The sequence below is a fragment of the Abramis brama genome (assembly GCF_963993115.1).
Source record: "Abramis brama genome assembly, chromosome: 2".
Lineage (NCBI taxonomy): Eukaryota > Metazoa > Chordata > Actinopteri > Cypriniformes > Leuciscidae > Abramis > Abramis brama.
In genome coordinates, this window is record NC_139964.1 from 320,777 (window position 1) to 348,467 (window position 27,691).

Here is a 27,691-nt window from a genome sequence, read left to right on the forward strand (position 1 = left end):
CCCCCCCATATCTTTATTTCTGTGTATGTGTGTATTAAGGTTTGTGTGGATATTAGTTGCACAACATACATGTTTGAGAACTTGCTAAATAACATCCGAGTGTGTGTGTGTGAGAGAGAGAGAGAGAGAGAGAGAGAGAGAGAGAGAGAGCGAGAGAGAGAGAGAGAGTGTGTGTTAACTACACCCTTCCTGTGATGTGCACTTGTTCTACATGATCTTCAGTTCAGATGTGTGTTTCTCAGTGATGATGAGTACGATTGCAAACATCATGACTTCATCTAAAAGTGTTGCTGTTCGACCTGTGAGAATCACACACACACACACACACACACACACACACACACACACACACACACACACACGCCCTGCGAGGGTGAGAAACACTGTGTTAATGAGGAAATGAGTTTGTCATGAAGAAATGAACAGGAAGATGTGTGTCAGAGGCGAGCAGCGATGAAGACGCTCGGCTGGATTCTGCTCATGTGGGGTAAGAGTCTCAGACACTCAGAAACTGCATTAGCATTTAGAAAATACTGAGAAAAAGGTACATATATTACACATATATTAAATATATAATTTGTTCAGTTCAAGTTTTTGCATTTGCATTAGTTTGTAATCCTTATAATGAACTTTATAAACAACACAAGGCTGATGTGTTCATTTAGATCAGAGAGTGTGTGTGTGTGTTTGTATGTATGAGTGTGTGTGAGAGACGTGTGTTTGTGGAATGCCTTCTTTAAACTTACGTTAACTTTTACATTAAGTTGAGATGATGTGTGTGTGTGTGTGTGTGTGTGTGTGTGTGTGTGTGTGTGTGTGTGTGTGTGTTGGGAACAGGGTGTGGTGGTTTTGTGGTGTGGCTATACATATGTTGGCAGGAACTCACACTCACACACACACACACACACACACACACCACACACACACTGCTCTTTTCTCCTGATGTTGCTGCACATTGATGGTAGTGATTGTGTCTTTAATTAATGTCAGACTCAGATGAATGATGCTGATGTGTGTGTGTGTGTGTGTGTGTGTGTGTGTGTGTACACGCTTCTGTCCGTTAGACAGACAGACTGAACGTTCAGAGCTACAGTGAGTTTCTATGGCTCTGGTTAGTGCTAGTGAAGCTGGTCATTCAGTTAGTGGTTCTAGTTTTGGCTGTTTCAGCGTCTTATGAAACACCATCAAACAGGAAGAGAAACTCAGTGAATCTTTTAGAAACATTCTCACAAACGTGTCCTGATGTCTCAACAGTCTCTCTCGCTTCTCCAGCGTCTCTTTCAGAGGCCTTCAATATCGACACCGAACATCCCCTGAGATTTAACGGCACAGCAGAAGATTTCTTTGGTTACAGCGTTTCTCAGTCGGAGTTTGAAAACAGGAAACAGTGAGTGAAACGCACACACACACACACACACACACACACACACACACACACACACACACACACACACACACACACACACACACACACACACACACACACACACACACACACACACACACACTGGTTGCTAGCGTGTTCTACATGTGTTTTCTGAGGGTGTGATTGATTGTGAGGGTGTTTTTGGCAGGATCATCGTTGGAGCCCCATTAAAAGGAAACTCAGCGGGTGAAATGTACAGTTGCACAGTAGATCTGCAGTCCTGCACACCACTGCTCTGGACAGGTATCACCGTCACACACACTATCTGTCACGACCACTGTCACACACACTATCTGTCATGACCACTGTCACACACACTATCTGTCATGATCACCGTCTCTCTCTCCTTCCACCCCCCTCTCTCTCATCTGTCTCTCTCTCTCTCTCTCTCTCTCTCTCTCTCTCTCTTTCTCTCTCTCTCTCTCTCTCTCTCTCTCTCTGTCTCTCTCCCTCTCTCTCTCTCTCTCTCTCTCTCTCTCTCTCTCTCTCTCTCTCTGTCTCTCTCTCTCTCCCTCTCTCTCTCTCTCTCTCTCTCTCTCTCTCTCTTTCTCTCTTTCTCTCTCTCTCTCTCTCTCTCTCTCTCTGTCTCTCTCTGTCTCTCTCTCTCTCTCTCTCTCTCTCTCTCTCTCTCTCTCTCTCTCTCTCTCTGGTGATGATTGACAGGCTCAGAGAGCGCTCGGTTCTTCGGCATGTCTTCTGCTGTGTCGTCTGATGCTGGTGGACGCTTGACTGTAAGTTCAACTGCTTCCTTCATTAGTCACTTCAGTGATTGACTTCTCATCACAGTCTCTTCTGTACTTGTGTCCAGTGAACTGCAGGAATCTTCTCTGCTTTTCTGACTGTCATACTGATTGTAGGAGAGAAATTGACAACTCTCTAAAATTTCTTAAACAGTCCCTGAAATTCTTTCTGTCATCACTTACTCTCCTCCGTGTCCTTCCAAATCCACATTACTTTCTTTCTTTAATGAAACACACAAAGGGTGAATGTGAAAATGTGGTATTCTAGGAATTTCCAATGAACTCAGACTGAAGCTAATATGCTTTAAAAAGATCATGACTGAATAAACACTTCAACTTCAGTCTGCTCCCCATACACAAAATAAATATATTTCATGTTACATGTTCATATATGTTTTAACTTTTGCAAATTGTTACATTTGAAATATATTTTGAAATTTAAAAAGTTAACATTTTCACAAACAAACAACACATTTTCAAGTTATTTTTTAGATAGTCCACTTCAGCTGTGGATGTGGGCATGGGAGCTCAGTCCAGCGCAGTGCTCTCCCACTTCCCCCACCCACATTTTTCCTACTGGTCGGGGATCGAACCGGCAACCCTTCAGTTACAAGCCCGAAGCCCAAAGCCCTAACCAGTAGGCCACAGCTGCCCCTTTACTGACTTTATTGGCCTAAAATGACAATTTTATGTAGGAAATAACACAGAATGCAGAGTTTTTACAGAATTGAATACAGTTATTTAATAGTGTGTGTATGCAGTGTTAGACACTGAGTTCTATCTATTGTTTAAGTGCACTTCACTGTTGGAGTGTCACTGTTATACTTGCATCATAAATATTGTGCATATTTTCAGTATTTAAATGACTTCAGGAAAGATGTCAATAAAACACAACAATAAATCTAATAATTGCACTTAGTGTTAGGTACGTGCCACCTAATATGGCCTAATAGTCCTAGGAAAGCAACTATCTGTCATTTTACATTGCAGTCATTTAAATGTAAGTACAGTATTTATTATAGCTGTGTGTCATAATACAGTAGTGAAATATGGTAGCCTATACTGTTGTGTATAGGACAGACTTAAAGTGTCTCTCTTTGAAGACTTTGCTGATGATTTCACTGGCCTCTATCAAGAGGGTAGGGGGCCTGCAAGCATTTTCGGACGACGAATCGTGCCTAGATTTCTGGCCAGGTGACAAACATGTTGTACTGAGACCCCGGCCTGGCTATGTGCCCAAGGGTGCCCATCACGGAACAACAGTGACAGATACACTCTGTGTAAGCCCTTTCCTATCGTCCTTCCAGGCAAGAAGGGGTACAGGCTTACACCGGGCACTGGATGCATCAGCTGTGGCGCTTTGGTAGGGATTCCTATCAGTCGGTCACGATGTACGTCGAGAGTGACCGACCGATAAGGGAATGTCTCGGTTACATATGGTAACCCTCATTCCCTGAGGAAGGGAACGGAGACGTACATCCCATCCTCACATCTGCTACTGCCCGTCGGGCGGCCAGCTTACCAGGCTTGGCTCCTCAGCAAAAAAGGAGCTCACCTCGCACCTGCTGCTCACTATATACCTGCGCTGCGAGGCTTAACAGCTGATGCAAATGGTTGCATGCCAATGTGTACTGGCTCGTTTCACTCGAAGTAGATTGGCCTCTCCAGCGAGATTCCTATCAGTCGGTCATGACGTACGTCTCCTTTCCCTCCCTCAGGGAACGAGGGTTACAATATGAAACCAAGACGTTTCGCCATTTGGCTGTAAAGTCATCTTCATTTATATAGCGCTTTTAACAATGTAGATCGTTCCAAAGCGGCTTTACAGAGATACAAGGATAGTTTAAAGTAACAGAGATTGTTTTGGCTTTATAGCAGTTCTTGAATAAAGTTATTTTCCAGCTAAAGTTAATTAGATTGATTCAGGGGCCGCTAACACAACACCGTTTTTACAGGAAACTCTACACAGACTTTAAACGTCAAACCTGTGAGAACGCTGATGGCATGCACATGCATATTACGAGTTCAGTCTATTGGTATGCGCGTTTGAATATATGTGCGCGGGTTTGTAATACCTTACAAACCAAGCCTTAAAAAACTACTTGTCTGGCCTTAACATTTTGATACAGAATTTGATCACTTCGGATGCAAACCGAATTTTCCCGACAACGCATTATCTGTAGAGTGGTAAAGGGATCCGGGTCCAGGCGAAGGTCCTTCATCAGATCTGGATACGGCCTGGATCCGGCAGGCTGCAGGAAAACTTCGGGATAAACAAAGACACTAAAATTAGCGTAGATGCCATTCTTCTCATGATGTAACGAGTACATCAGGATTTATGGGAAGTGTTCCCGGTTCCGGCTGACCTGATCTATGCAGCCTAACATTGAATTATAGAAGTCTATAATGTGTTATGTGAAAGCTAGGTCAAAGAGATGTGTTTTTAGTCTAGCTTTGAACTGACAGAGTGTGTCTGCTTCCCGGACAATGGTAGGAAGACTGTTCCAGAGTTTTGGTGCTAAATAGGAGAAGGATCTGCCGCCAGCAGTCGATTTAGATAATCTAGGTATTATCAATTGAGCTCGCTCAAGCACTGCGGAGCTAAACCATTTAGTGCTTTGCAAGTAATCAGCAATATTTTAAAATTTATACGATGTTTAATAGGGAGCCAATGCAGTGTTGACAGAACTGGGCTAATATGGTCATACTTCCTGGTTCTGGTAAGAACTCGAGCTGCTGCGTTTGGACCAGCTGTAGTTTGTTTATTAAGCGTGCAGGGCAACCACCCAGCAGAGCAGTGATCTCAAACTCAATTCCTGGAGGGCCACAGCTCTGCACAGTTTAGCTCCAACCAGCTCCAACTCACACCTGCAAGGAAGTTTCTAGTAATCCTGAAGACCTTGATTAGCTGGATCAGGTGTGTTTGATTAGGGTTGGAGCAAAACTGTGCAGAGCTGTGGCCCTCCAGGAATTGAGTTTGAGATCACTGCAGTAGAGCATTACAATAATCTAGCCTAGTCTTGAGGTCATGAACGCATTAACTAATTGTTCCGCATTTGTCAATAAGAGCATATGGCGTAATTTAGATATATTTTTATGATGGAAAAAAATATTGACTTTCAAATGAAAGAATGTTTACCTGTACAGAAGGTTACTAACATTTACTCTATTGAAGGTTGGCTTTTTGATAACAGACTGCACACTAGGGTCATCTTTATTCCTTGTGTTGTGAGGACTTTGTGGACTTTAATAAATCTCACATTTGGTTAATTGATTTTGTGTGAATGTACCCTATGTTGCACCCTGACCCCAGTCCACATAGGGGCATAACATTACCCACTTTTCATGCAATTCACTTCATATAGTATAGCAGTACATAAGTCAAGTCTCAACTCTTGTTTAAGACATTGTTCGTATGCAAAAAATAAGCTTAATCCCTTATGGAATGGTAATGCTTGAAAGTTCTGTTTTCTCCGATTTGAGGTAGAGTGGAGAACTTTGGTTATACCTGCTGTAATCCTCTAGATAGAAAGGTCATCTTGGACTTAAATTGAAGCTTATAAACTTGGGAAGTTTTTCATGTACATTTGAGGCAGTGATATATATAATAAAATGCTTGAAAATGATCACTTTTGATGACAATTTGCCAGGCGGACAGACATTTGTTTGTCTTTTGGGGTATGTTGAGGGTGATATTTGACAGCAAAAAGGCAGCAATGCCCAGAATCTTTTTCTGCTAGTTTCCCCTATGTGTCAGGATACACCATGCAAAATATTAGGGTTATATGACCATTTATGTAGTTGCAGTACCTTAATATTCACAATTGCATCATTCCGCCAAAGGCTTTTCCCAAAAAGGGTGTTTTTTGGCCCCTGAGACCAAACGGGGCCGAGTTGGGGGTGGTCATTATCAACTTGTGATGGCCCAAGGTATAAGATAATAGGAAATAATAGTGAAAAAAAAGGTAGCAAAAACATCCTGAGGAGTGGACCTGGCTCCCGGCCTATTAAGCCTGAAGAAATTAAATATAGTTTCATCTTTCTTAAAGTTTTTTTATTTTAGTAATATTAATAATGACACAGACAACAGTAGGAATATTGGGTCTGCTGTCACTTTAAGACTGAATGCATGGACCGCAAAAAATGACAAACATGACATATTACAGAGAAAATACTTGCAGAGACGGGTATTTAGACAAGTTTTTAACTTAATTTTGTGTGCATGTGTGTCCATTCAAGGGCAAGGAAACGATTCAATTCGGTGTTCGAGCACAGTCTGAAACGCGACCCCCCCCCCTCTGCGTGTGCATATGCACTTCGAGTAACGCGCAAGTCCCGATTTTCGCCTCTTTTGCGTTTAAAATAGTTTGAACACGTCCAAATGATAAACTTTCACTCTATGATGGTTAAATTGGGGGGAAACAAACTTGAGTTCGATTCAATCGAACCAAACAAGTCAGGTGTGAATACACCCTCAGTCATCGCTGGTCCTATCCAGTTCCAAGTCATTTCCGTCATCCAGCATCATGTCTTCGTCGTCCAACCCCTTCATCACAGATTTTTTTTTTTTTATTTCACCGGGAAGGTCCCGTTGAGATACAATATCTCTTCTACAGGGAGTCCTGGTAAAACTCCGTCCAGTTCCTCGGCCTGGTCTCTGCTGTCTCCCTTCAGGGGTTGGGGGAGTTATGTCACGGTCATGTTTAGTTCTCTGCCTTCTTTAGGTTCTGGTCATAGCTGTTCTTTAGTTATCATCATCTGTGAATATAAGCTCTAAGTTTCTTCAGTTGAGTGTCTCGTGTTAATGTTATGTTAGTTGTGTGGTGTACGTTTATCTTTTGGTGTTCATTAAAAGTAACTATTCACTCATTCTGCATCACGCATCTCATTTGTTGGATTATCACACAGCAACCCCTGACATAGTGAGAGTAAATGATGACAGAATTATAATTGTTGGACAATTCTTTTAATTGTTAATGTTAATATTAAAATTTGGCATTAAGTAAATAAAAGATGGGAACTGGATTTTTTAAAGTTTATAGAAACGTCTAGATCATCTTTTGTGTGATTTGATCCTCCTGTTGTCTCAGATATTGTGTCTCTTTCTCAGAGCTGCAGTCCGTATCTTCCTCATGAGTGTGATGGAAACTCGTATCTGAACGGCGTCTGCGTCCAGTTCAACAGCCGTTTACAGGCCGTCTCAAACTTTACCGCCGCTTACCAAGGTCTGACGAGTCTGACACAGAAACCAGCGGATAACGACACTTTTAGCACTGAATGCAGTTTAACTATTTCAGTCTTTAATACTGTACACCATGTGTTGGGTTCTTAGTAACATTCCAGTTGGTGTTTATTGACAACTCAATTAAAGATATTACGTTAAATACTTGATAAATATGGATTTATTGGCCATCTTGTCAATAATTTATGGTTTGATTGCTAAAAGAAGTTGGCGTAACAGATGTGTTTCCATATCTTGTGGTATTTCTGCAGAATGCACGAAGAGAGAAGTCAATCTGGTGTTTCTCTTTGACGGATCTAAAAGTTTGGTATTGAACGAGTTTGAAATGAACAAAAAATTCATTTTAGATGTTATGAAAAAACTTTCAAACTCATCCATAAAGGTAAATCAGCCCAGCACTATTAATGTGGAAATATGGACATGTAATGGTCTATGGTTTGCTAATGATGTTAACGGCACGTGTGCTTGTTGTTTGTCCTTCTGTGTGTCAGTTTGCTGCTGTCCAGTTTGCAACTATATTCAGAACTGTGTTTGACTTCAACGCGTATAAGAACGGCTCCGCTGAAGACAAACTCATGAAAGAGCCACACATGCACAGTCTCACAAACACACACGGAGCAATCGACTATGTCTTGTGAGTGAAACCTTCATATGCTTATGAATGTTCACTGAATTTACACTTCAAGAGAAACAGTCTTGAAATGCACTAAATGAAAATTATAGATGGCTCCTTCTGTAGATTTGCTCTTTTGTTCAGGTCTGTTAAACACACTGGAGTTGGACATTTGTCGTTCTATAAATTATAAGTTAAAAACACATTGGTGTAGAAACAAATGTTTGTGTCATTATTTCTGATTTATCACACCACCAGAAAGAATCTCCTGAATGGCGTGTCGTCTGGAGCCGATCTCAGCGCTCAGAAAGCCCTGGTGATCATCACAGATGGAGAACCCACTGATTTTGATGATGAAAATGCCCTCAACAGATGCGATGAGCAAAATATCCTCCGCTACGTCATTGGGGTGAGTTTACTTAAAGCTCAAGCTTGTCATTTACAGTTTGTGGTGTGTCAGTTTCATGTTCAGAGTCACTGTAATCAGTCACTGGTAGTTTGATTACTAAGGGTTGAAACACTGTGACTGTGGTTTGTTTGAGCTGCCTGACATGTGAACTTATCAAACAAACACGTGAGGTTTGGGCGGGAATATCTGATTGACTGACCAATGGCAAACTAGGAGAGTGTTCAAGAAACCTGTCTGGACACAGTCATTATTTGTGTAATTTGGTGTCTCTAGTTGTGCAGAAATGACACACTTCAGCTTTAAATGACAAGTGCTACAAGCACTAATTTATATCAGATTTATCAGTTTGTTTCCATTTTTCAAGAACAAACATAAATAAATTATGTTTTAATTCATATGTGATCAAAAGTGTTTTTGCACAGACAGACTTAATGACAGTTTTGTCTGTCAGGTGGGAGATGTTAGCTTAGCCAAACTCCATGACCTGGCTTCAGAACCAAAAATAAACAACACCTTCTACATTCAAAACTACAATGGACTCCAAGGACTTCTGGACGACCTGCAAAAAAAGATCTACAATATTGAAGGTAAAATGCAAGCGTAAAGAAAATAGACATACTGTATAATGTTATTAATAAAAGCAGCTAATGAAGAATCCACTGTTAAGAGTTCTTCTTCTGTGGTTTCAGGGTCAAAGGACACAAACAGCAAAGACAGACCGAAAGAGTTATCGCAGAGTGGATTCAGTGTCCTCTACCACAAGGTCAGGAAATGGGTGATACACTATAGCAAGCTGATTGAGAAATGTACAATACAATAATCAATACTGGGTTGCCACTTGATGTAAAACCCGGGTCCTGAAGTAAAACCAGAGCACCACTGATCTGCTTCATTTGCTGCTAAACATAAAAAACAAAAACTCTGGACATCTTTCAAAGACTCAATGCCACTAACCACGCCGCAAATATAAACCTGCGCACACAAACTCCTGGAAATGCGAGACTCCTGAGCACAATACAAACTTTTTAAATGAGTTTGCAGACTTCTTGGGGGAATGTATACCCAAATATGATAAACTGTTAATTCTTGGTGACTTTAACATTCATGTGTGTTGCACAACGGACTCATTAACTAAAGAATTTACTACTTTGTTAAATGCATTTGATCTCGAACAACATGTGAATGCCCCGACTCATCAGCTGGGACATACACTTGACCTTGTGCTATCATATGGCTTTTCTCTTTATGATCTTGAGGTAGCTGATAATGGGTTTTCTGACCATAAATCTGTTATGTTTTCTGTTCCCTGGGTACCAAATTACTCTAAAGCCACTAAATATGTCTGTAAATCTCAAATAATTAATTCATCTACAGTACTAGCAAATCCTTTTCATTAGCTTTTTGTGATGCTATTCAATGACTGGAATTATTATGAGTCAAATTATATTGAGAACGTCATACATAGAAAACATGCTGTAATGTACCCTGAGTGTAAACCTTAGACGCATTCATTGTGAAGCGTGCAAGTGATTTGCAAAGATTAATATAAAGATTAATATAAATATTAATATAAAGGTCAATAAAACGTTACACTCACTTCAGTTCTTCTGGAGGTGCAGCAGGAACACGTACCAATCTTTTTTCAGGAGCAGCTTCTTAGTGTGACCCCTAGGGGGCCTTTTTAAATCAATCACAAGTGGATAACCAACAATCTAAATTTTAGATGTTTACCAGCAGGCTATCCCAATGAAGGGAAATGAAAGGAGAATTATAAAAATATAAGCAGTTTATTTTATTTCTCAAGTTGGACACACATGAAAAACAGACTTAGGCCTCTGGGCAACAAATTCAGGAACGGGGACAATAAAATGCAAAATCAAGGTGTTTGAATAAATAGCACTCAATAAAAATTCAGCAAGACTCAAACACAGAATAAATAGAGCACATCACAAATCACATGCACAAAAAAAATAAAAATAATTTACACTCAGCAAACCAGTGAACACACAATACAATTGTTACGCCCCAGGATATTGCACCAACCCAATGGCCTAAGATACAAACATTACATACACAAACATGAAACATACAACAACGCACACTGAGAGAGACTGATGGGCAACACAGTGGGCCTCCCTCCCTCCCACCCACCCACACACACACACACACACACACACACACACACACAAAACTAAATACTAAAAACAAGGCACAGGAACAGTTACAATACCATACAAGTAATTATACAGGTCAAATCAAAGCTATGCTTAGTTTGTAGCCTGTGCATCAATGGGCTGAAAGTTACTTAAAAAAAAGGTCTTCAATTAAAAACAAGCTGTCGGAACAGGGCAAAGTGCTAAAGTAGCCTACTTTACCAACCTGTATGAATGCAGACCGCAGCGTCGAGCCAAGAGCTTGTTTAGTTGTAATATTGTAGCGATCGCTTTATTCCGTCTGGTTTTTACTCGTACATTCCCAGGCCAAACTATAATACAGACATGGCGAGTCAACATGACTACATACATATGAACAAGCGTTCCGTGATGAAAATGTACACACGTGAGGGAGAAAGGAAGCCAGTGAACTTATATTCTCAGCACAACAAACAGCACTCAGCAAACTCTGTAGTGGTCACACTCTAAACCCCTAACTAATATAAACAGAACACGAATCAATGAGAGTTCATTACGGCCAGTGCCTAAAGAAAAAAACTGAACGCTGCTCACGAGTAAAAGCAGAAAACTTGCATTTCGTTGAAACGCGCAGACACAATTCATAGCCAGTGAGGGCTCGTGAAGACAGGAAGCTGGATGTAACCACGGCACTGAATAACCGCACAAACACCAGATCACGCTACAAAACAATGCAACCATGCCAAACAATGCCAACCATGTTTTCACAAGGAGGCTAAAATACATTTAAGCATGAACTCACATTAACTCGACAACCAAACAAGAGTCCAAGGAACCAAGAGTCTGTAGCAAAACACTAATGAGAGAGACCGCAAGCTTGCTGGATTTAAAGGTGCAGCGCCAAATGACCACCACCTGATTCAATCAAGGCACAATTCCCACTGCCTACGTCCTACCCGCTACATTAGCAAATAACCAGCTTTACTGACCCTCGTTTGTAAAGCAGTCTGGTGAAATGATTCGCACAAACATGAAAGCATTGATGTTGATCATGCGGAATACTCCCTTCAACAACAAACTCAGCCACTGTGTCTTTGGCGGTTCAGATTTAAGAACATCAACATGATGCTGTGTTCCTTATTACACCCAAGAACAGAACACCACAATTGCTTAGACACCATTCTGCTTATAGACAGTGCTCCAGCTATCAACAATGACGCGCAGACTATGATTGACAGCTCACGAGCCAGCGAGGGCGGGTCTGTGTTGAAACGCTGCTGTCAATCAACAATCGTGGGAGGGGCGTCCGACCGTGTGACGTCACTAGGTCGAACAGCTTGATTTGAGACAGGGGAAAACATACAAGGAGATAAAAAAAACACTGAATGGATTTTTAGCATTTTATGATGGTTGTGTACAGGCACTGCCAACACACATTTCAGTACAATCAACTTGTAAAAGTGCATGTCCCATTATATGACCCCTTTAAAACTCAAATCTAGATCATCTGAGCCCTGGATTGACGATAATCTGTAGACGAGCAAAGCGTAAGTGGAAAAAGGACAGGCCCCAGATTTCTTTTGAACTATAAAGATATTCATTATCCAAATTCCAGATGGCAGTGAAAGTAGCAAAATCAAGGCATTTCCAAGCGGCAACATTCTGATCTGAAAAATGAAGCCTACCCGGAAGTGCGAAAAACTGCATCCATCCATCCATCCATCCATCCATCCATCTTCTACCACTTATCCGGGGCCGGGTCGCGGGGGCAGCAGTCTAAGCAGGGATGCCCAGACTTCCCTCTTCCTCCAGCTCTTCCGGGGGGACACCGAGGCGTTCCCAGGCCAGCCGGGAGACATAGTCTCTCCAGCGTGTCCTAGGTCTTCCCCGGGGTCTCCTCCCAGTGGGACGCGCCCGGAACACCTTCCCAGGAAGGCGTCCAGGAGGCATCCGGAAAAGATGCCCGAGCCACCTCAACTGACCCCTCTCGATGTGGAGGAGCAGCGGCTCTACTCTGAGCTCCTCCCGAGTGACCGAGCTTCTCACCCTATCTCTAAGGGATCGCCCAGCCACCCTGCGGAGAAAGCTCATTTCGGCCGCTTGTATCCGGGATCTTGTCCTTTCGGTCATGACCCACAGCTCATGACCATAGGTGAGAGTAGGAACGTAGATTGACTGGTAAATCGAGAGCTTCGCCTTGCGGCTCAGCTCCTTCTTCACCACGACAGACCGGTACAGGGACCGCATTACTGCAGAAGCTGCACCGATCCGCCTGTCAATCTCCCGTTCCATCCTTCCCTCACTCGTGAACAAGACCCCAAGATACTTGAACTCCTCCACTTGAGGCAGGAGCTCTCCACCAACCTGAAGCAGGCAAACCACCGTTTTCCGACTGAGGACCATGGCCTCGGATTTGGAGGTGCTGATTTTCATCCCAGCCGCTTCACACTCTGCTGCAAACCGTCCCAGTGCATGCTGGAGGTCCTGGTTTGATGAGGCCAACACGACAACATCATCCGCAAAGAGCAGAGATGAAATCGCGTGGTCCCCAAACCTGACCCCCTCCGGCCCCCGGCTGCGCCTAGAAATTCTGTCCATAAAAATTATGAACAGAACCGGCGACAAAGGGCAGCCCTGCCGGAGTCCAACACGCACCGGGAACAAGTCTGACTTACTGCTGGCAATACGAACCAAGCTCCTGCTCCGGTCGTACAGGGACCGGATAGCCCTTAGCAAAGGGCCCCGGACCCCATACTCCCGGAGCACCCTCCACAGGCCGCCGCGAGGGACACAGTCGAATGCCTTCTCCAAATCCACAAAGCACATGTGGATTGGTTGGGCAAACTCCCATGAGCCCTCCAGCACCCTGTAGAGGGTATAGAGCTGGTCCAGTGTTCCACGACCGGGACGAAAACCACACTGTTCCTCCTGAATCCGAGCTTCTACTATCGGCCGGATTCTCCTCTCCAGTACCCTGGCATAGACTTTCCCAGGGAGGCTGAGAAGTGTGATCCCCCTATAGTTGGAGCACACCCTCCGATCCCCCTTCTTGAAAAGAGGGACCACCACCCCGGTCTGCCAGTCCAAAGGTACTGTCCCCGACCGCCACGCGATGCTGCAGAGGCGTGTCAGCCAAGACAGCCCCACAACATCCAGAGACTTGAGGTACTCAGGGCGGATCTCATCCACCCCCGGTGCCTTGCCACCGAGGAGTTTATCGACCACCTTGGTGACTTCAGCTTGGGTGATGGACGAGTCCGCCTCCGAGCCCTCAGCCTCTGCTTCCTCAATGGAAGACGTGACAGCGGGATTGAGGAGATCCTCGAAGTATTCCTTCCACCGTCCGGTGATATCACCAGTCGAGGTCAACAGCTGCCCACCTCCACTGTAAACAGCGTTGGTAGGGCACTGCTTCCCCCTCCTGAGGCGCCGGACGGTTTGCCAGAATCTCTTCGAGGCCGACCGATAGTCCTTCTCCATGGCCTCACCGAACTCCTCCCAGGCCCGAGTTTTTGCCTCCACAACCACCCGGGCTGCAGTCCGCTTGGCCCGTCGGTACCCATCAGCTGCCTCAGGAGTCCCACAAGCCAGCCAGGCCCGATAGGATTCCTTCTTCAGCTTGACGGCCTCCCTTACTTCCGGTGTCCACCACCGGGTTCGGGGATTGCCGCCTCGACAGGCACCGGAGCCCTTATGGCCACAGCTCCGAGTGGCCGCGTTGACAATAGAGGTGGAAAACATGGTCCACTCGGACTCAATATCTCCAGACTCCCTCGGGATCTGGTCGAAGCTCTGCCGGAGGTGGGAGTTGAAGATCTCTCTGACAGGAGAATCGGCCAAATGTTCCCAACAGACCCTCACAGTACGTTTGGGTCTGCCGAGTCTGTCCAGCTTCCTCCCCCGCCATCGGATCCAACTCACCACCAGGTGGTGATCAGTTGACAGCTCCGCCCCTCTCTTCACCCGAGTGTCCAAGACATACAGCCGGAGGTCGGATGAAATGACCACAAAGTCGATCATCGACCTCCGGCCTAGGGTGTCCTTGTGCCATGTGCACTGATGGACACCCCTATGCTTGAACATGGTGTTCGTTATGGACAAACTGTAACTAGCACAGAAGTCCAATAACAGAACACCACTCGGGTTCAGATCAGGGGGGCCGTTCCTCCCAATCACGCCCCTCCAGGTGTCACTGTCGTTGCCCACGTGGGCGTTGAAGTCCCCCAGTAGAACGACGGAGTCCCCAGTCGGAGCACTTTCCAGCACCCCTCCCAGAGACTCCAAGAAGGCCGGGTACTCTGCACTGCCGTTTGGCCCGTAAGCACAAACAACAGTGAGAGACCTATCCCCGACCCGAAGGCGTAGGGAAGCGACCCTCTCGTTCACCGGGGTAAACTACTCCAACACATGGCGGCTGAGCTGGGGGGCTATAAGCAAACCCACACCAGCCCGCCGCCTCTCACCATGGGCAACTCCAGAGTGGTGAAGAGTCCATCCTCTCTCGAGGAGTGTGGTTCCAGAGCCCAAGCCGTGCGTAGAGGTGATCCCAACTATCTCTAGTCGGAATCTCTGAACCTCACGCACAACCTCAGGCTCCTTCCCCGCCAGAGAGGTGACATTCCATGTCCCTAGAGCTAGATTCCGCGTCCAGGGATCGGGTTGTCTAGGCCCCCGTCTTCGACTGCCGCCCGATCCACTTAGCACCGGCCCCTTACTGTCCCTCCTGCAGGTGGTGGTTCCACGGGAGGGTGGCCCCATGTCACTCCTTCGGGCTTGAGCCCGGCCGAACCCCATGGGGGGAGGCCCGACCACCAGGCGCTCGCATACGAGCCCCAACCCCGGGCCTGGCTCCAGGGTGGGGCCCCGGCTGCGCCATACCAGGCGATGTCACGGTCCTCGTTTTTTTTGGCATCATAAGGGTTTTTGAACCGCTCTTAGTCTGACCCGTCGCCTAGGACCTGTTTGCCTTGGGAGACCCTACCAGGGGCATATAGCCCCAGACAACATAGCTCCTAGGTTCATTCGGGTACTCAAACCCCTCCACCACGGTAAGGTGGCAGTTCAAGGAGGGGCGAAAAACTGCAATACATCGAAAATCCGCTAGGGGAAGGTCCCAAAAGGGAGCAAATGTCCATAGCCCCCATGTTAAAATGTCCGTTTTCACAGCATAAATTCATGTTTGTACAGGTTGGTCCCATGGACTTTTATTGTATTTTTCGATAGGTTCCGAGTGCCTGACAACCATGAGGGCTGTGAATTTTTTTCTAACTCGTTAGTTTAGATCGTATTTAGATATAAAATGAATGACAATAAGGGCGTGGTTAACTTTGATTGACAGCTTGATTGACAGCTGACAAGGCAGAGACACGGAGAATGACAACATAAGAAGCGCCATTTTTTAATACAGTTGACATATAATACTACTGTTTCTGGATCATGAAATGTAGTTTTAAGAGTTTTTCAGGCGAGAATGTAGTTGTCTAAAGCTCAAATCTGTGGTTTATTTATAAAGATTTATGAAAATTGTATCCAGTTTTGAGATCCAGCCATGACCGGGCGCTCGGCGTTTATGTACCCCGCCTGGAACAGCCTTTCCTCGGCTAGACGTTCTGAGGTTTGCGGCGGACTCTGGCATCTCTGTAGTGGTTAAACATGAGATATAATTTGTCTTTTGTATATCTAACAGGCGATTTTTGGTCTTGTAAATCTATAATTTGTTCCCTGGCCAATCGTTTTGGCTGAGGGGAAGTTTCATAACTTTATAAGCTATTTAACTTTACCGATGTATGGTTAGACTCGAGTGCTGACTTTGTATGTTTGACTGAATTGTTTGCTTTATTTGTATAGCTTCTTGTACCTTTTACTTATACTTTTATACATCACTGGCATATATACTCAACATCACTGGCACCGCCCTTTCCTGGCTCCAATCGTATCTCACCGACAGACAACAGTTCATTCACATTAACAACTGCACCTCCTCCAGTGCTCCGCTGTCCCAAGGTGTCCCCCAGGGTTCGGTGCTTGGCCCTCTCCTTTTCATATTATATCTGCTTCCCCTTGGCAACGTCATTCGCCACCATGGTCTATACTTTCACTGTTACGCCGATGATGTTCAGCTCTCCACCAAATCCATTTCCTCCGTTACCCACTCCACTATCTCCAACTGCCTCATTGACATTAAATCCTGGATGCACACTAATTTCCTTCAACTTAACTGTAAAAAACAGACATGATCATCATCGGTCCCCAATCCATCACCAAGACCACTCACAGTTTCTCTCTCACTGTCGATAATTCCACCCTGTTTCCATCCCTTCACAGTCGCAACCTCGGAGTCATCTTTGACAATAACTTCTCCTTTGAACCGCACATAAAACAAATCACTAGAACTGCCTTTTTTCATTTAAAAAACATTGCCTGACTCCGTCCTTCACTAGGTTGTGGTTAATGGTGCTATATAAATAAAATTGATATTGACATTGACATTGACTGCTGCGTTTGTTTCAGGACTCTGCGATTGTGGGTTCGGTTGGATCTAATGACTGGCGTGGATCTCTGTATGAAGTGACGGGATCAGGATCTGGATTTAACGATACCGAGATTAAGGATCCATCTGTCAGCAAAGACTCGTACATGGGTGTGTTGAAGCTGTTGGTCCTTCCTTGTCTGATGTGAAGTGTCTGTGCATGTTTTAATGATGCTGATGATGTTCAGGTTACTCTGCTGTTCTGGGAATGAGAGGCGGCGTCTCTCTTCTGTTCTCTGGGGCGCCGCGGGCCGAACACAGGGGTCTGGTGACCCTCTTCACCAAGAATGAAAGCACATGGACAGTGACGAGGAACATCACCGGAGAACAAGTTAGTGAAGAAGAACCCTCTGACACGATATTAACACTCTCCATCAGCAAGAGCTGGGCTTCCCAAATCCTACGGAAGAAGCAACCACTTAGAAACACTCTTGCAAAACCACTGAAACCATCTCGAAAACCTCACCGGCCACCTACCAACCACTCAGTACCTGCCTAGCAACACCCTAGTAACTGCCAAGCAACCACATAGAAACATCCTTACAAATCTCTAGGAACTCCCTAGAAACCACTTATAAACACCCTACAAGTTTCCCAGAACATCAATCACCTAGCAACACTCAGCTAGTTAGCAACCACTTAGCAATGCCCTAGCTACCACTTACCACTTGTAGCAGCTGTAATGTTTTAATAATAGTAAAGTTAACAGAATTAAAGTATTACATCTAGGCTATTTTAATAAAAAAAAAAAAAAAAAAAAAAAAAACTTATTCTGAATATAATAAATTCAACTGACCTCACATGATTTTTTAGCATTTCTTAAGTTTTAATTATCAGTAATAAAAAACAGTTCACTTAGGCTACATTATGGGCTCTACATTGGCATGTAAAACAAGGAAAATAGTCAAATCATTTCTGCAGAGACCGCTTCAGTTTCTAGTGTTCAACATGAAGGCAGTAAGTTGTGGGACTGTGTTTGTGAAGTGTTATTGGAACATGTTGTTTTCATATTTCTTCTGTGAACATCAGGCTATAAAGATCATATGCTAGAATGCAATTACATTCATTTTGATTAATTTCTGGCATCAGATTGGCTCGTCTTTTGGTGCGTCTCTGAGTCTGTTGGATGTGGACTCGGATGGAGAGTCAGATTTCCTTCTGGTCGGAGCTCCGTTATTTCACCAGTCTTGGCCGAGGGCAGAAGGGAGGCTGTACGTCTACACTTTATCAGAGGAGGTATGGACAGATTCACAACATTCTCCATTAGTAAGTACAGTGTGGTTAATGTTCAGGGCCTGTGGCTGGAAGGTTGCTAGTCATCACCATTAAGTTACTCCAGTGCAGCGATGGACAACTTCAGTCCTGGAGGGAAACTGTCCTGCAGAGTTCAGCTCCAACCCTGATAAAACACTCTCCTGCCTGGAGCTGTCTAGTTATCCTGAAGACACTGATGAGCTGGTTCAGGTGTGTTTGATCAGGGTTGGAGTTGTTGATAATGGCCCTTAAGGAATGAAGTTGCCCAACCCTGCTCTGAGGGGATTGCCATTGTAATAGATTCCCGGTGACGGACTATCGCATTAAAGTCATGGAAATACATTGCACTGGCGCTGGTCCTCTGCAGACGAATAAAGGCTCTGTCCTGTTTCTCTCTTTGTAGTATTTTCAGAAGACACTGAATGAGTCAAACACCGGCAGATTTGCTGCATCTCTGGCTTCACTAAAGGACCTGAATGGGGACGGCCTGTCAGATGTGGCAGTCGGGGCGCCGCTTGAGAACGAAGGGGAGGGAGTCGTCTACATCTACCTGGGCGACAGGACACAAGGAATAAACACCGAACACACTCCTCAGGTGAGAGTCTGCTTTAGTTCCCTCAATCCCAAACACTGTGTTTGTGCCCAGTCTAACCCAGAATCCCAGATGAGCCCAATGTTCTCAGATAAACAGGCAGACATGGCAGGATAAACGTGCACAATGATGAACCGCTCTAGCTCTGTGTGTGTGTGTGTGTGTGTGTGTGTGTGTGTGTGTGTGTTTAGCGGATCCCAGCGCGCTCGGTTCTGCCCGGTCTGCAGCAGTTTGGAGTGTCTCTGTCCGGTCAGATGGACATGAGCGATGATAAACTGACAGATGTCGTGATCGGAGCTAAAGGAGGGATCGTGCTGCTCAAGTAGGACATTTCACAACACATTCACAAAATAATGGAAAGATTCTCTGACAGTCTAAACACGAGGTCTCAGTTATGAACTCTGGCTCTGCTTGAGTACAGTCACTTCAGTGGCCGGTTTGTAAGTGAACCTTTAGTTTGGAGAATTAATGCAATGATTTGAAGAAACTAACTATCAGTTTGAGTTGGTCAAGTTGTTCTAGGCCCAGTTAGTCTCACTGTATAATTAGCTATTTACTCTCTTCTCTCTCTTCTCAGGGCTCGGCCTGTGATGTCTGTATCTGCGCAGCTCAGCTTCAGTCCCAATGAAATCAGTCTGATCGACTTTGAATGCCCGAGTGACAAAGCGTTTAATGCGTTTAATCTCACTTCGTGTTTCACAGTGAACGAGCGGACCAGTAGCAGTGGTAACGTCAAAGACATCTCAGAGTCTCTGTCACATGAAGAGCATGGCCTCCGTATGTCTGACCCTCTCATCTCTCTCAGGATCTCTCGAGAAGAACCTGAATGTTTCTCTGAACCTGAATGTGGATGTGATGAGAACAATCAATCGAGGATTCTTCGATCAGACTAATAAGTCCTCCAGGACTCTGCAGAAGTTCGTCCTGCTGGATTCTAGGAGCTCTTGTTTTGGATTCCCAATCTTCATGCCGGTACGCTTCATCTATCACAGCTTCAGCCAATCCCAGCAGCTTCGGTTTAACAGCAAATGTTGTGTTTGTTTTAGATCTGCATTACAGACACTGTGTCTCCGCTAAAGATACGAATGAATTTCTCACAAACCGAGATGCTTTCTGGAAACTCCACGGCTATTCTTGACATCTACAGCAGGACAGAGGAGTATGTCGAGGTGAGCTGAGCTTCTGACATTACAATTTATACACTCTAGGCTTGTTAAATTCATGTCTTTCTCTGTCTAGAAATATCAGGTCCTTCAGCTTTTCTGTATGAAGTTTCTGCAACATTCAAAAGCTCTATGAAAGTTTCTGTTTTGTATGTGACTAGGTGCCGTTTCAAAGGAACTGTGATTCAAACAACAGCTGTGTGGCCAATCTGACGCTGAACTTCAGTTTTACGTGAGTAACAACCGATAAATAAATCAGACATGATACTAATGTTAAACATCTGTAAATGCTTCTGAATATTTCCATTCTTCTTGATTTGAAATAAACATGAGAATGTGATGAAGGTTCTGCGTTTGGTTTGTTCTTCAGGAACGACACGTTAGTGGTGGTGAATCAAGCTCATTTCACTGTCCTCGTATCGCTGGCCAACCCAGGCGACGACTCCTTCAACACCAGCATAGTGCTGCACTACCCAGAAGGCCTCTCGCTCTCAAAATTTGACACCGTTAAGGTACCGCTCTCAACAGACAACACAACTGATCAGATTTCATTCTGCTACTCAAATAAGTCTTGTCACTTTTAAGTATGATGTGCATATAGCTTACTGCAATTTTTAAAAAATATATTTCTGTCATGACAACTCTCGGGAGATTGGTATGGTAATAGAGATTGCAATGGTAATGGTAATGGATATGGCAATGTTGATGCAATTGGTCTTGGTGGAATAGATCTGCTATACTGCTGTAGAGCAAGTACCGAGCTACTGCGAATACATTCACAGACATTGTCTTACATGCTCAATGGGTTAGGGTTAGTAAACTAACCCTAACCCATTGTTGTGAGCATGTAAGACATGCTTCTGCTGCTCCTACACATGTAAGACACATTAATTACACCCCCCCCCCCCCCAGTTAAAGGAGTAGTTCACTTTCAAATAAAAAATTCCTGATAATTCACTCACCCTCATGTCATCCAAGATGTCCATGTCTTTCTTTCTTCAGTCGAAAAGAAATTAAAGTTTTTGAGGAAGACATTTCAGGAGTTTTCTCCATATAATGGACTTCAATGGCAACCAACGGTTTGAAGGTTCAAATGTCCGTCTCAATGCAGCTTCAAAGTCTCGGCACAATCCCAGCCGAGGAATAGGGTCTTATCTAGCAATTTTTTTTTTTTAATAAATAAAAAATATATACTTTATCTTTAACACACTTTAATGTTAACACACACACACGCTCACACTCACACATACACATATTACTCTCTCTTTTGTGTTTCGCCTTCCTCCGCTAACAAGTTCGTATGCTACGAATGATGTCAGAGAAACGTCAGAACTATAATCGATTATGGTTTATTACTGCATCGACGCAGAATCATCCACACATGCAGTCTGCGCATAGTTGTCTGCAACATTGAAAGCTCCGTCTCGGTGTTTAGCGCGAAAGCTCACGTGATTGCTGCCGGCTCGGGCTAAAATTTGTGCAGGACAGTTGTGCCGTGTACCAGCTGCTTTGATGCGATTATCAGTTTAACTGACTCGTAACGTGTGCAATATCTCACAACCTCCCAAGTGTCCGAACTCGCACTGTGTACGCCCGCCTTTAGACAGCATATCCTCATAGCAATGACAACAGTCCGCTCGCTGCAGCATAAACACAACTGAGTAAATGCTGCAGCTTATATGCTTAGTAAATCACTCCACAAGATTGTTAACGAAACGCTGAGATTACACTCTTATGATGCTCATTTGGGAATTAATAAGCAAACCACACAATATGTACAGAGATGAGGAGTAAAAGAGTGTGCACTTATCTCAGATGTTGATTTCAGATGCGTTCAGAAAGCGCGCTGCAGACTGCTAACTGCTAAGTGCTAACAGCTAACAGCAACACTACAGTTGTTTGTTTGCTGAGCCTCATTGGCCACCATGGCAACAGCAACCAATCAGCTGCACTATACAGATGATGATGCGATCGCTACTAAATAAGTTAAAGACCTGTTAGTCTGCGCCATCTAGAGTTTCATGACAGATCAAATTTAAATTCCAATTTTGAAACTGAAACAGTGCCAATTCTACAATCTGAAGTATTCAGTTTAAATTTACAATAAAGATATCGGTCAAAGAATCAAAGATATAAAATAAGTTTCTAAATATCTAAATATAAGTCTAAATAATTGATGTTGTGCTGTTTTAAGTCTAATGCGGACTGCATCGACCAACATCGACCAACAGCTACAGACACTGTCGAGTTCTGTTGAATCCGTGTGTTATATGTTGCCAGATGTTTTTTGGGTCGAGGAATGTCTGAAGAGTGTCGTACTGTAATCTGGTGGTGATTGTCTGTGCTGTGTCTGTCGGTGCAGTGTGAATTGGCCTTTAAGGATTATGTCAATTGTGTGTGTGTGTGTGTGTGTGTGTGTGTGTGTGTGTGTGTGTGTGTGTGTGTTCAACAAACAGCCCAGCCGGACTCGAAGCAGCTGTGGTGATCGTGACAGCGGTGCTATGAACAGAACCACCTGCAGTATCAATCTACCAGTGTACCGCAGCGGCACCACGGTAAAACAACACACACACACACACACACACACACACACACACACACACACACACACACACACACACTGTAGTATCTCTCCTCATGTAAGGACAGATTAACATGCAGAGGCACTTAGTTTCACATCTCTGTCAGCATGGGGAGATGAATGAACACACACAGAAGACAGTGGCAGAACTGAAAAATATATCCTTATTTTACTTCCAACGGCAGTTATTAACATTTATAAGGGGAGAGTTGTTTAACTTTATTAAAGCTATGTTTCATATTTTATGTAAGATTCTTAAATGTAATCAATTACTTAAATTAAAATGCTGTTATAAAATGAAATTGGTATCAACATAATCCATGTTTGCGCTGTAGAAGTGGCTCAGAAGTGGCATTTATATGCATTTACCCAGACTGTTTAATGCAGCTCAAAGGTGGCATATGCAGTTACAATGGCATAATTAAAATGATGAATTTATGTTTGAAAAATAACATTTTCAATATAGTACTTTGAAATGGAACAAAAACTTACATTATACTCTTTCGATCTAAAACTAAATCCGCCATTAGGTGGCGTCAAGTCGCTGTCTTAATGAGTGATTCATTTAATCTTTGATTCGTTCCAAACCGCGATTCATTCGAAGCCAGCTGTGTTGCTAGGAGACCTGCAACGGTTCTGTGACTTTGTTTTGAACGACATTCGTTTGTGAAATAGATCAACATTAAATAATATTGACAATATTGTGTTTAAAATATAATACATCTTTTTTGGAACTCTCATGTTATATTGCTTAAATAGATGTGTGTGTGTGCGTGTGTGTGTGTGTGAAGAGAACTAATACAGGGGCATTTTTCACCTAATATTTTGAATTTTGGAGCATTTGTGTTGATTTTGGTGGTATTTGTGAACGTTAATTTCCGCTCCTGTCACAGAGTCAGTGCTACTGGGTCTCGGTCACATTTAATGCCATATATTATGTCTTTCTCAAGTATTTTACTCTGTAAAAAAATAAACAGATATATATGTAAATCAAAGGAATATATGTGTAACTTACCTGTGAAACTAGTAACGGATCCTGCGGAGATTCTCAGGGGAATAACGGCTGTTTTTGTTTCACGTGAACGCGCTCGCTCTCCGGTCCGCTCGCTTCTCTTAAAGGGACAGTTCACCCCGAAAAGGACCATTCTCTCTTTACCTGCTAGAGGTCAAAAATATGTGAGAGATAATAACGAGGTGGTTAATGTTTTTCAACCATTGTCTTGGCAATGCTACCAACAGCTGTGATTTCTACTGTCTTCTAGACTCAGTTTCTGGCAAACTTTCGTATGGCGAAATGGGATTACGACTGGTCCGACAGGATGGAGATGATGATCACCGCTAACAGGTGAATGAGGCTGAATTTGACAGATTTGTTTGTTTTCAGGGCTGTTTCATATCAGTAATGTTCAGCAGAGATGTGCGCTCGCGATCCAGGTTATGAAGAATGACTTCATGTTCAATCATGAGTAAATCCTGTATGTTTGTTCACAGTGATAATAATGGAAACACCAGCGAGGTGGAGGTGAGGAGGAGCGTCCCGGTTCAGTTCGCTGTTGATCTGGCCATCAGTCTGTGAGTGGCATTTATTTAACTTTTCTCTTCTTCTGTTTCAGTTTGATCTGCTCTTCATCTCTGAATGATTGAAAACTCAACATCTAAATGTCTTTCTGTTCTGATTATTTTCTGTTCTGTTTTATTATCAGCAGTTAATAGACTGAGACAGTAACATTATATTAAAATGACAGAAAACCATATGATTGACTGATAAGTTATTGAGTTATTGTGTGTTTGTCAGAGTGGCTGAAGACTCTGTGACGTATCTGAACTTCTCTCTGGAGGACAGAGGTCCAAAACCTCTCAGCATCGTCTACAAGGTCAGAGAGTCAAACACACATCTACAGCTTCATCGTGTTGTTTCTGGGCTTCTCGTGATCAGATTGCTGTGTGTCTGTGTGTTTGTGTCCACAGGTGGAGAATCTGGGTCTTAAAGGTCTGCCGGTGTCGCTCAAGCTCACCCTGCCCTGTCAAACTACACATGTGATTTTAACTCCTCTGAACTTCAGCATGCAGGAGGTGCGTCACTCGTTCATCAGCTCATACCATCAGACCAGCATGTGTTCTGCTGAATAAACATCTTCTGTTCTTCTCTACAGAACTCAGTGCCGTGTGGATTCATCAAACCGCAGGTAAGAGATCATAGACCCTTTTACAGCTGCTGTTGAAGTGATCGTTCACACAAAACATGACCGTTCTGTCATCATTTACTCACTCTCATGTCATTCAAACCTGTATGAATTTCTTTCTTATTTTGATGTTTTAACTGGTGTTTAAGCAACAGTGCAGCCCAAAAACACATTTCTTAAAATATCTTCTATGTTCCACTGAAGGAAGAAAGAAAGGTTTTGAACAACATGAGGCTGAATAAACGATGACAGAATGATAATTTCTGGGTGAACAAGCCCTTTAAGATTCGATCTCAAGCAGTCACAGTAAACGCATCTTCTGTCTGCTGGATTCATCTCTGTTTAGTTCAGTTGATTCTCTGGTTCATTGGTGTCAGTGTTTCAGTTCTCAGTGTTGTGTCGATGTTTCAGGACGGTCACTGCGGGAAGTTCGAGTGTGGTCAGTTTGATCTGCAGAAAGCTTCAGCAGTTCACTTCATCCTGACGGCAGACGCAGCTCTCCAGAAGGAATACGAGAAGGAATACGAGAGCGTGAGTGACGGACACAGACAAACACCAGTTTAAGATGGACTAACTCTGAAATCAGACTCTGTTTCTTCTGCTGTAGAAATACTCCTTCAGCGAGTTCAGAGAGGATTCTGCCTTGGACATCAGCGCCGAGCTCCACTACAACAGAAGCCGCTACAACCAGACGTCGACCGGCCTGAAGGTGATGAGTGACAGAAATCTGTACCTTTGCCATAACTGATGTTGTGCTGATCAGCGCGTGATCGTCAGTGTCGGTCTGAACTCACACCACAGACCTGCAGGAGTCCATGACTGACCTCACTCTTACAGTATTACAGATACAGACACTGCTCCCTCATATTTCTAACTATCTCTTCTTCACTCTGCAGGACGACCCTCACACATCACAGGTATCTCACTCTTTCATCCATCATGTAAAGATGATCAACGCTTGTACAGTTGGTGATGAGTTTCTCTCTGTTCCTCTCAGATCGCAGTGAAGGTGGAGTTTGTCGTTCCACCCAGTATAATGTTGATCGTGTGCACTGGTGCAGGGGGCGGGGTCATCCTGCTCATTATCATATTGATCCTGCTGCTGAAGGTAAGAACCAATCAGATCACCTCACACCTGATGTCATCATTCACCTCTCAAAGTCTCAAGCTAATCTGTTCATCTGTGTTTGTGTGTAGTGCGGGTTTTTTAAACGAAAGCGTCCTGAAGAGTTTCCCTCAGGGTTTGGAGGAGCCCCTCCTTACATTTACGTTAGTGAAGACGGCACAGTGAGCTTGGAACCGCAGAAAAACAGCAGAGTGACAGACAGCGCAGAGGAAGATGAAGTTCTAATTGCGTCTGGAGCCCCTCCTCGCATTTACTTCAATCATAACGATAAGAGCATGACAGCAGAGGAAGAGAACGGAGTGACAGACAGCGCAGAGGAAGAGAACGGAGTGAAAGAGACGAATCCCAGTCCTGAACCGCCAAACACTGACAAATAAACCCACAGTTTATTTTCAGCAAGTAAATAAAGGTTAAGATGTTTGTTTGGAAGGATATGAATGTTGTTAACAATCTTTAATGCTCTATTTGTATTATGTTTCTTGAGGATTATTGTGTGTTCAGTAAATTTAATCTAATGATCCTAAGCTTGTGATGCAATAGCCAGTCTTGTTATTCTGTACATTCAAATTTTTAAAAGAAGATAAATTAAAGGTAAATCATAATTCAAATCAAATTTGTTTATTATGTATGATATTGGTGGGTCTGTTTATTGTTAGACTGATGTTTTTGGCACTATTACGAGACATACATGAAAACTAATTAGCAAAATGCTTTAAATTTATGTAAACTAATTACATATCCTCACTACAAATCTCGAGATTACAGTCACATAAAAACTCACACACAACATCTTTTAGGTAATAATCAGAGAATGAAACACAAAATGTAAAAATATAAATACAACTAAAGATATAAATGCATTACATTACGTGTCACATGATAATGCAACCTTCTACAAATCATTTACTAATGTGAATATGGTTTGCATTTGTCGCTATTAGAGTGCAGGCGGCTCCGTTTGCTCTTGTAGATGAATCTAGCCAGTAGTGGTATTTTATGTGTTACAGCCACTGTTTATCGTTATTTATACTACAGGAATGCTGAATGCTTGATTCTGATTGGTTGACGAATGTTCTAAGGTGTGTGCAGTTATTTTCAGGGAAACGCACGGCTGAAGTAGTTCCAGCAGGTCTTGACCGCATCACAGCTCCATATCACTACGCCACATGATTTCAGTTATTTCAAAGGTCTTTACAGCCGACAGAACAGAGAGAGAGAGATAGAGAGATGATTTTTTTTTGGTGAGATTTCACACCGCTTTATTTTTTCAAAACAGAGTTCTCTACAACATAAAAATCTCTATTTCCAAAACACAGGAACATAAATAAATAAATTAGCATGGTTTAACTCAAAACAGTCCCAAAACACAGAACATTCTGCACAACAGAAAATTAAACATTTTTAAAACACCAAATGTTTATGACCTCTGGAGGGTTCTCTTCCGTTGCCGGCCAGTTCTTGATCTCTAGTAAATCCCCTTTTTTGGGGAGAAGAGTGAGGATTGCTCTCCTGCAGCTCAATGGTAAATGTCCTTTACTTAAACTGTCTCTGAGAACAAGCAACAAATCTTTGCCAATCACAGGCCAGAAAACTTAATAAAAGTCCAAAGGAAGGCCATAAATGCCTGGATCTTTACCGCTTTCTAGACTCTGCAACTCACTCTTGAAGAGCTTCTCTGCGTTAGCCTCCTCAGGGACCTTA

General features: G+C 43.5%; 1 protein-coding gene across 5 annotated transcripts; it reads left to right on the forward strand.

Moving 5' to 3' along the window:
• Positions 1 to 205: 205 nt before the first annotated feature.
• LOC311077440 (integrin alpha-M-like) lies at positions 206 to 26,618 on the forward strand. 5 transcript variants are annotated; one of them, XM_084105914.1, is made up of 32 exons: positions 206 to 309; positions 344 to 487; positions 1,255 to 1,387; positions 1,575 to 1,669; positions 2,090 to 2,157; positions 7,277 to 7,391; positions 7,660 to 7,790; positions 7,900 to 8,042; positions 8,280 to 8,430; positions 8,882 to 9,017; positions 9,120 to 9,193; positions 17,073 to 17,202; positions 17,280 to 17,422; positions 18,181 to 18,357; positions 18,749 to 18,940; positions 19,129 to 19,259; positions 19,515 to 19,663; positions 19,743 to 19,909; positions 19,984 to 20,106; positions 20,262 to 20,332; positions 20,471 to 20,612; positions 22,557 to 22,655; positions 23,944 to 24,026; positions 24,173 to 24,253; positions 24,477 to 24,555; positions 24,650 to 24,754; positions 24,835 to 24,867; positions 25,276 to 25,395; positions 25,472 to 25,573; positions 25,761 to 25,781; positions 25,862 to 25,972; positions 26,062 to 26,618. In XM_084105914.1, exons 2-32 carry the CDS (start codon positions 454 to 456, stop codon positions 26,365 to 26,367), a joined length of 3,645 nt encoding a protein of 1,214 aa, XP_083962040.1. In that variant the 5' UTR covers positions 206 to 309; positions 344 to 453; the 3' UTR covers positions 26,368 to 26,618. The 5 variants fall into 5 exon arrangements, with proteins under 5 accessions (XP_083962040.1, XP_083962039.1, XP_083962041.1 ...); XM_084105913.1 differs by lacking the exon at positions 206 to 309 and having other exon boundaries at positions 327 to 487; XM_084105915.1 differs by lacking the exon at positions 206 to 309 and having other exon boundaries at positions 327 to 487; positions 1,273 to 1,387.
• The last annotated feature ends 1,073 nt before the right edge of the window (positions 26,619 to 27,691 follow it).